The sequence below is a fragment of the Nuphar pumila genome, chromosome 9 (assembly GCF_984573655.1).
Source record: "Nuphar pumila chromosome 9, dmNupPumi1.hap1.1, whole genome shotgun sequence".
Classification (NCBI taxonomy): Eukaryota; Viridiplantae; Streptophyta; class Magnoliopsida; order Nymphaeales; family Nymphaeaceae; genus Nuphar; species Nuphar pumila.
The window spans coordinates 116797382-116807639 of record NC_143257.1 but is presented as its reverse complement, the minus strand read 5'-3'; the positions used below and the strand labels follow the sequence as shown (position 1 = coordinate 116807639).

The 10258-nt window shown below is 37.4% G+C and overlaps 1 protein-coding gene across 1 annotated transcript; it reads left to right on the top strand.

Moving 5' to 3' along the window:
* The first annotated feature begins 860 nt into the window (after window positions 1-860).
* On the top strand, window positions 861-10256 carry LOC149829001 (alpha/beta-Hydrolases superfamily protein). The gene is made up of 3 exons (XM_090017024.1): window positions 861-1035; window positions 1765-2122; window positions 9737-10256. The coding sequence occupies exons 2-3, from the start codon at window positions 1771-1773 to the stop codon at window positions 10057-10059; spliced, it is 675 nt and encodes a 224-aa protein (XP_089873150.1). The 5' UTR covers window positions 861-1035; window positions 1765-1770; the 3' UTR covers window positions 10060-10256.
* The last annotated feature ends 2 nt before the right edge of the window (window positions 10257-10258 follow it).

The following is a 10258-nucleotide window of genomic DNA, read 5'->3' as shown; positions in this document are numbered from 1 at the left end:
CTTGTTTTTTATTAAATAATGCCTATAGGCTATAGGGTCTGGTCAACAAAAAAAAGTTTAAGAAATTTGAAAATCTAAAGCTTTTATTAAGTGGGAGTAGGTATTGAGGGAGCACTTTATCATTCATATATATATATATATGAAAACCTACCAATCAAAAACCATGCCAATCCTATCCATTGGAAAATTTTGTTGTTTTTTTCAAAATTCTGACCATACAAATGTGTTCAGCATGATTGATTTACTAGAAATAGATACTTGGATCATGAATTTCAGATATAAAAAATGGTATTTTGAGCCTCAAAATTTATGAAAAGTGTACTTTGTTGATTTTTGAAACTTATAAAAACCTGTCCATGCATGGAATCAAATGCTCCAAGAAGTGATTCTTATAAAAACAAGTGCATAGATCACACATTTGTATGGTCAAAATTTTGAAAAAAATACTATAAATCCAATAAAACAAATACTATAAATCCAATAAAATGAGTGGTGGGTAGGTTTGGTAGGGTTTTTAATTGGTAGGTTTTCAAAATCATATATATATATATATATATATATTTAAATTCTCACCATATAGAAGTGATTCACGTATACGATTTTACAGGGATCAGCTCTTGGAAAATTCAATTCCGAGTGCATGTGCATGGGTGGGTTTTTATAAGTTTCTAAAATCAACATCAAAATCTTTATAAATTTTGAAGGCTCCAATTGTTGTTTTTTTTCGTCAAAAACACATGATTCTAGCGTATCGACCATGCCAAAAACATTTATGGCTGAGAATCGCAAAAAGAAATCAGAAAACCCTATTTAGCATGTTACATTTAGCATATTTCATTTAAAACCCACGTTGTTCTTGGACGACCTTCCCATCGCCTTTCTCCATCCCCGCCTGAACTGCCACAACGCTAAGTGGCAATACCTGATCTGCAAATCCCCGTTCCCATTCCGCCCCTATCAACGTTGTTCTGCCAACTGAACGTTTAGTGGGAGGAGCCAACACCATCATACCATTTTCATAAAACGCCGACAAAGGTAACTTGCTGGTTTTCACGAGTCATTGATATGGACGACACCACACATCAGTTGCATCATCTAGAGGATCGCGGTCAAGTGCTGCTTGGTTGTTTTCTTTAGTTTCCTTTCCTGCTTTGTCCTAAATATAAATTTCTTCGATTCTATAAGCTTTCTTCTCCAAATATGAAGTTGAATTAGGGGCAGCAAACTAGTTGGTGGCATGGAGCAAGCACAGTGGGGCTTCAGATCTGCTGAATTTTTTAGTTTATTATTTGTTGGTTGATCAATCTTTCAGCTACCAAGAAAGTTGATCTTCTCTGAGTCTCTTTTTTCTTTGTCTTGGTCATAGATTTTTCACACTCTAATAGCGAGACTTGTGACATTGGTCAAGGTGAAGAGGGAGGGGCAAACCATTTTCCGAGTGCAAATTGACAAAAGGTGGCATGTGGTGCCACTTTGAAGTTAAAAAAAAAAAAACCCCAAAGTTGCCCATCTTTTATATTGAGTACTTGAACACAACAACATTACAACATGTCAATACCAAAATTCTTAACTTGAATTTCACATTTCTCACCTGAAAAGAAAAAAAAAAGGTTCCCAACAACCTGTTTGTTCACCCAACCTTGGTGACCAACACCACCTCCATTGGAGCACACAACTTTCGGCACCAATTATACCAGAAACACAAGATCCCATCAATCTAGTTTTTCCAAATTTCCACCAAATAGACTTCTTGCTTCTCTGCAGAATTCCATGATGTCAAACAAGCCTGGTACTGAGTTCCCAATTGTGGAAACGAGAGAGGGATTGAAGCTTCAGGCCAGAATTTACGGGCCCAGTGGGGAGGAGAAGGCCAACTTGGCCATTGTCCTGGTCCATCCCTACACCGTGTTGGGAGGTGTGCAGGGCCTCATGAAGGGCATTGCCTTTGGGTTAGCAAGGAGGGGCTACAAGGCCGTCACCTTTGACATGAGGGGCGCAGGCAGATCAACAGGGAGGGCCAGCCTCACTGGTTCATCAGAAGTCAATGATACCGTTGATGTCTGCAGATGGGTGGCTCAGAATCTTGGTTCAGATAGGATCCTGCTTGTGGGGTCATCTGCTGGTACGTTTTCTTGCTCTTCTCTACCTTGCATTTCTTTCTTCTCAGTTGATTTGTCATGTGAAGTTTGTAGCATTAGCCTCTTTATTTTTCGTAAATTGTGTTTTTAGATTAGATGGATTCAATGATATCCAAGGAAATTACGGGTCTTTTCCTTTCTCTGCTGTGTCGATGTTTTTTTAATGTATGCAATTGCCTAGATGAACTCCTATGCTTGCGTGCATGGTTCATGTACAAGGATACTGAGTTTTGGCTCATATGTAGTTTTAGGCCATATGAGTTCATGGTTTCTGTACATAGAATCATGTCGAGGAACGCGAAAGGAACTTGTAATGTTCATCAAGAATAGCATGCATTTCTGCGAGGTTAAAATAGGACTACAGAGGGGATTCCAGTTTGTCTCTTGCCATGAACATAATTTGTGTCAGATGAAGTTTTATATTATGCTACAGTCACTGCACAAACACAAATGAATGGACAAACCAAGTTAAGGTAAATTGTCATTTCAAAAAAGAAGATTGTGGGAATTGGGTAGGCATGGCAACTATATCCTAGATGTGTATAACTAGGGAATGAGACAATCAAACTAAATCTGCACTATTGAGCCTGGAGCATTGAAGAGAAACATCACATACAAGGAATCCTCTTTGGTTCTTTTCACAGCTGAATGGAAGAACCTTTTCCAATTGCAGTTGTGAGTAACCTTTTCTCAGACTGAGGCCAGGTGGGTGAATAGTACTAAAAGGCAATGATGAAATGGAAACACAAGTCAAATGCAATTGTTGCCATTTCATTTCTGATCTCCTGCATGCCCAAATTCTCCTTTCTTCTTTTGCCCTCTTTTATTCACCCATCCCCTTAGAGAAATGAAGGGAGATTTTGGAATACATTGAATTTATTTTTCTCTTATACCTTGATAGCCTTTTGCTGTCTAGCCTGTCTTATATGCATGTGGGATTTATTTACACGCCTTGACATTTGTTGTGATCAGATTTTTATGAATGTTCATCGGCCTTCTTTTGAAGTTGCTTTCAATGATATTGTTACTTGATGTAAACATAGTTTCTTAAGTACAAGTCCTCTAAGTAACTAAGAGAGCAATCACCTGTCTTTTCATCTAGGAAAACATTGAAGGATATTTTCCAACAAAAAATTCTCATCATATGCAACTTTTATAAGCATGTTTTCTCATCTTGAACATCGAAAAACTATGTGCTTTCAGATAGGCTTGTAAATATGAAGAAATGTAGATGAGATAAGGCTACATCCTATGTCACATGGGTGCGGGTGTGGGTGCGGGGGCGGGTGCGGGGGCGGGGGTGCGGCACTTTCAAAAAACTTGGGTGCGGGGGTGCGGCAAAAATATAAAAAATTATATATTATATAAAGTCCAAAAGTTGGACATAAATGACCCTGGGTGCATTGACTGCACCCAGGGTCAGGTTGACTGCATCGGGTGCGGGTGCGACGCGGGTGCGGCACCTAGTTGGAGAGTCCCTGTGACATAGGCTACATCGCAATGAGGATATGATGATGCCATATATAGATGGAAATATTTATTGTATTTTTTCCACTTTTATTGATAAGTATCTCAGTAAACTAGAAGGAAGATATCCTCTACTTTCAATTCTGATGCTTCTGCTTCTCAGAATGCCTGGATGCAAGTAGGTCCACTGTCTTCTTTTTTCCTTGTGTCTAAAAATGCATGTCACAAAGAATATATTTCTATGCTGATAATAATTGATCCAAGGTGTGATTCCTAACGAATGAACCATGCTGAACATCTGTGTCAGATTGATCAGATAAAACTCAACCATGCTTTCTACTAGGGAGTGATACAATTCAGTTCACCAAATATAATCCCGTATATCACATACATATACATATATATATATATATATATATATATATATATGGTGGACAAAGGGTCTATAAAAGAAAAAATCATAGAGTAAGAAGAAAAGATCTTAGAGCTTGTTATCAAGCCTTTTATAGTTAAACCTGTTTAAGTTGTTTATTTATTATTATTAATCATAGAAATGTAAACTTTCATGTGATTTCAAGTTGAAATAATTGCCCCAAATAAGTCTCATATGACCGTTATTTTAACTTAAAGAAAAAAGGGAAATATTGCAAGAAATCAAGGCATACAAGAAAAGGAACAAGGGGAAAAAAGCAAGCGAAGAAGAAACTGAGAGAGAGGGAGAGAGTAGTTGGTTCAGATAAGATTATGTTTGTGGAAGTAGAAGAAACAAAATGCATATTAGGAGTGACGTGCTTGTCATCATTGTAAATTATACCAACAATCCATTCATGATCCATGGAAATATAAAATAGAAGAGATAAGAAGAATAGGACAGAGTTCATGACTTGGGAAGCATGATTTCTATTTATTGCTCTTTATGAAAGTTACATGTACTGCTGTAACAACTGTTGCTTTTAATTAAAATAATATGACTTTAATATATGGTTTATACTTTATAGACTACTTATATTGTCTTCAATATTATCTTTTGAATCCTCCAATATCTTCCCGCTTACTTCCCTATAACTAATCTCATGTTACTTCCCAAATAATGCTTCATATTGCTTCATTATCACTTCCCACTTTAAATATCCTCAATTCTTAAAGCAGTTCCTTTCCTTTCTTCAGATTCATTTTGGCTCATTGCTCTAGCAAATGTGGTCATGCCCCCTCTCCCCTAATCTTTCTCTATGTTGGGGCAAAAATATGTGGAATCTCTGTATTAGCATCAATTGCAACTCTACATGCATCACATCTTGATGATCCTGTAGAGTTGCCTAAGTCGTTGGCCCATCAGAGAGATGTGGACCATGCCATTGAGTTGGTCTCAGGAGCTAGGCCTGTGCAAGCTCCTTATAGTCCATTGTCACCTCCTTTTTAAGGATAATTGCATACTGCACTTTATGTCATATCTTATTACAAATCACAATTATAGTGAAAAGAACAAAAATTGACATAAAAGGTGTGTTTGATTTACTGGACAAATGCCACCTGGACACACCAGGTAGCGTTTGTCCAGGAGTTGTGAGTCGCAGCCCCAGGGTGCAACTCACTGATACCATGCACCCTTTTGAAATCTAAAGGGGCGGGAAGCAAGTGGTCTCTCGGTTCCTGCATATCAAATTCAGGACAGCACCCAGGCAGGGACCAGTCTGTCCCTGCTCAGGTGTGTCCTGTGATTCAAATGCGCCCAAAAGGAAGCTTATAACAAGTCTAATAAACCAGTGTGTTTACCAGACATACCTAAATGTTAACAATGAGGCATCAAGAGTAAAACATTCAGATGAATTCAATTAGCAATGACATCGAGTGCATCTACTACAAGATTAAGATAGAATTAGTGACCTTCCATCTATACCCATTTTTACAGTAACCATACTATGAATTGAGTTGTCTGATGAATATGTCATCTTGATCTTTAATACCCAACATTCTATTCCAATGTTCTATATGTCTATCTTTATATATATTTCACCTATATACATTATTCCCTTTATGCAAAATATGATTTTTATGCCTCTTGAGTGCACTCTGTCAGAAAATGATGTTGGTGGCTTTTGACCAAGGGCAAAAGAAAAGTGTCTTACCTAAATCATGTCAACTATGATTGTTGCCATTTGTGCTATAATCTGTAAATCAGGGATGCGTCACCAGAGATTGAGAGAGAGGGGAGGAAGAAGAGAGAGAGGAGAAGAAGAGGGTTGCAGCAATATTCCTCACACCCGATGTGGGTTGTTGGTACCTTTTTAATAAACAATATTACATGTACAGAAATGCCCCTAGGATTAATATACAATATAACTTACATTAGAGGGGCAAAACAAGAAACAAATGAATACATTAAAGGGGTGTTACATTAGGGATCAATAATGACATCAGTTTGGGTCCAAATCTAGACTTGGATTCAAAGTGTCACATCTCATTAGCCTCTCTCGAGTTGTGCATGGTGAGAACCATGGGAAACTTGCTCTTCAAGTACCAAAACCTCTGCTTGCTTAGCCCCTTTGTGAATAAATCAGCACTTGATCTTGAGTCCCAACAAACTAGGTTGTAATCTCCCCACTTTCTATTTTGCTTTTGATAAAATGTTGATCTATCTCAATATGTTTGGTTCTTCCATGCTGATTTGGATTAAGTGAGATCTTAATCGTGTTTTGATTATCACAGAACAATATGGAACTTGGTGTCTGCTGATTTAGATCAGACAGTAAATACCTAATCCAGGTTACCTCCGATGAAGCTGCCACCATCAACCGATACTCAGCCTCAGTACTAGAACAGGTCACTGCCTTTTGTTTCTTGTTGCTCCATGAAACTAGATTTTCTCAATAAAAACATAGTATCCAGAGACTGGTCTTCTTTTGTTTGGGTCTCATGCCCAGTCCGCATCTGAAAGGGCCATCATTATTACCATGTTCTCACCACTATCCCTGTTTTGATAACAGAGAGTGCCCTTCAGATATCTAAGACTCCTCTTAACTGATTCAACGTGACTAGTTCGTAGACAGTGCATGAATCGTGAAACTTGATTCACTGCATATACAACATCAGGATGAGTAAAAGTGAGATATTGGAACATACCCGCAATGCTTCTATATCATGTAGAATCATAATAAATTTATGTTTAATCATGTCCTAGCTTCTGCTGCAATACACTCGGAGTCAATAGTAGCTTATAATCCTTCATCCCAGCCTTGTTGAGTAGATCAATCGTATACCTATGTTGAGTCAATATTAATGCATCTTTTCTCCTATCAACCTCCACGCCTAAGAAATGTTTGTGATCTCCTAGATCCTTTATTTTAAACCTTTGACTCAACACTTCTTTGATCTCATTAATATGTTTTTCAGAGTTCCCTGCAACTATGATATCATCCACATAAATTAGTAACTCAGTTATCCAACCTTGACCTTTATAAATAAAAAGAGAGTGATCTACCGAAGCCATGTTTCTGAATCTCAAGAGAAAAACTTTCAAACCATGATCTAGAGGCTTGTTTGAGGCCATATATGGCCCTGTTCAGCTTACATACATAACCAGTGAGATCATTTTCAATGTACCATTGTGGCTGCTCCATATGCACTTCTTCTTTGAGATATCCATGCAAAAAGACATTTTTGACATCTAGTTGGCTCAAGAACCAATCGTGATCTATTGCTAGAGAGAGACTGACTCAAATAGTCCCCATTTTTACCACCGAATTAAAGGTTTCTTCGTAGTCTAGTCTTTGTTCTTGAGTAAACCCCTTTGCAACCAGCCTTGCTTTGTACCTTTCTATGTTATCATTTGGTGTGTATTTGATCTTGAACACCCATTTTGATCCAACAATGTTTTATTATTTGTAGGCTTTTTAATTATATCCCAAGTTTTGCATTTATATAATGCTTGCATCTCTTCATTCATGTTGTTAGATTTTGAAGCTTAGTTATAAAAACGGGGTTCCTCTTGTTTTGAAATGGTAGAAATAAATGCTTGATGTTCAGTACTGAAGCTTTCATAGCTCACCCACCGATCAATAGGGTGTCGAGCTCTTTCAGATCTTCTTGCTAATTGGACATTCCGATCATCTTGCAATGCAATGGTTCTTTGCTCCAAATCATTTTCGGAGCTACTTTTGTCCCTGCGGCTGTACACAATACCTTTTAACTTGCCATCCACTGAGTCTAATCTGCTGATTTGCTGCCCTGCAACGTATTTCTCATCTATTGTCTTCTGAACCAGCAAGCTCACCATTAGCTTCATTAGAGAGAACCAAGACCCTTCCAAACTTACCACGATGAGAAGATCCAAACCCAACCACATTCTGATACCATGTAAATCAGGGACGTGTCACCAGAGATTGAGAGAGGAGGAAGAAGAAGATAGGAGGAGAAGAGGGCTGCAGCAATATTCCTCACACCCAATGTGGGTCATGGATACCTTTTTAATAAACAACATTACATGTACAGAAATGCCCTTAGGATTAATATACAATATAACCTACATCAGATGGGGAAAACAGCAAACGGATGAATACATTAAAGGGGCGTTACATTAGGGATTAGTAATGACGTCAGTCTGGGTCTAGGACTCTAGATCTGGATCTGGACCCAAAGTGTCATGTCTCAATACAATCAACGTCAAAGTCTCAAAGCTTGATTAGACAAAATCATAGTGACAAAAGTTGAAAATGGAAAAATATCGGCAGCCAAAAACTTGCAAGAAACAAATTTTTTGAAGAACTCGTGTTTTTTGGAAAAATATTGGCAATAAAAAATAAATTAAAAATATAACAAAATAATTTTTTATAAAGAAATGCAAATGAAAATATTTACAAATAAAAACACATGGTTTTGTTATGATAAATGGCAGATAAGAACATAAATATTCCATTTAAAACATGATATTTATGTTTCTACAAAAAAATTGCAATATTTTGAAAATATCATGAGAAATTAAAGTTTAAAACTTTTAGGTAATTTCTCGTGATCTTTTCATGAGTTTTTCATAAATCTCGCTATGTTTTTCACACTGGACAAAATACCTTTTGGATCTACCAAGAACATGAAAGTCCCAGTGAACATTTGGCTTGAGAGACAAGGGGTTTGAATAGATTGAGTATTGCAGATAACAAGTTTGCATACCGGTAGAAAGAGAGAATGTTGAAGAAAAAGAAAAGTGGGAGGAAAATCAGCCAAGTCTATGAGACTTTGGGGGGATTGCCCTAGTAAATAAATATAAACTTTGTATAGTTGTAGATCCTTCAATCATTTCCAATCATTCAAGACTTGCTCTTCCCATGCTTCTGGCTAGAATATCGTTTCTGATGGTATCACAGTAGTAATTACCCTATTAACATCGATGTGTGCATCATGTACGAGAAAAAACTATATTATGTGATAGTTATACACATCTAACCAAGCATGGATCTGGGTGGACGATGACTGCTGGCTTAAATGTGTGCCAATAAATAGAAAATGTCATGCAAATTTAAGATGACTTTTTTTATGTATTTACACTTCGTGGTTGTCATGGTTGTACTTTCATCAATTTTTCTTTGCTCTTCTGCTTCTGCGTGCTGGAGAGGCTGTTAGCTTTGATAATTTGGATAATTTATTTGTCTATTAATAAACAAACACTCTGTCCAGGTGTAATAATCTGTTTCACCAGCTTGTGATGGACTCAACCATGCAAACAAGTTGCAATTGTTATTTTCTTTATTGTTTACAGTTGCCTTTTGGCTAAATACGTTGGTTTATCTTATCAATTACAATTAAATTCTTCTTGAAGCATTTGGATTTATTAGTTGTTGGAAAGAGACTTAATATTCAGTTAGAACAAGCTTAGCTTGTAATTGTTAGCAATCCAAAACTAACCCTGAAAAGTCAATCCCAATACCCCCATGGCATCCATTGTCAAAGTAGTGTGCCAAATTTGATGAAGATGCACAATGCATATTCCAAGACTTGGAATATTTTCAAAGTGCAAGGACGATTGAATGCTGTATTTGTGTGTCACCCATGCCAAAATCTTCCATAATTATTGCAGAATCTTATGACCGCTTCTTGTCTATTTGTGAAGTTGTTCACTTGTTGCTTTTTACTTTGCTTAGGTGCTGCCATAGCAGGTTCTGCTGTTGATCAGGTAGAGAAAGTGTTGGGGTATGTGAGCTTAGGGTACCCATTTGGGCTTACAGCTTCCATTCTATTTGGAAGGCATCACAAAGCCATTCTGCAATCCTCAAAGCCAAAACTCTTCGTGATGGGTACAAGAGACGGGTTTACAAGTGTAAAACAATTAGAGAACAAGCTCAAAACTGCGGCTGGCAGAGTGGAGACACATCTACTTGAAGGAGTCTCCCACTTTCAGATGGAGGGGCCAGAATATGATTCTCAAATGGTCGATTTGATCGACACCTTCATTGCAACCTTGTAAAAAGTGATATTATATGATTTCTTGTGTCAGGTTGAAGATTTGCATTGTGTTTCTTTCTGGAAAGCAGGAGCTTGTAACAATCTTCATAACGTTGCAAGCCACGCGCAGTCCTCCCTGCTAATGGCTTGAGCAATCCTGTCTTAATGTTTGGTTGTACCAACTTTGCTGGTATTAGGAAAACTACAATTTTATGTGTATT

Excerpts from the sequence above, each read along its gene's own strand:
- LOC149829001 (XM_090017024.1), top strand. The coding sequence starts at position 1,771 with ATGATGTCAAACAAGCCTGGTACTGAGTTCCCAATTGTGGAAACGAGA. Across the intron at positions 2,123-9,736 it reads GCTTGTGGGGTCATCTGCTG|GTGCTGCCATAGCAGGTTCT; the intron begins GTACGTTTTCTT and ends TACTTTGCTTAG.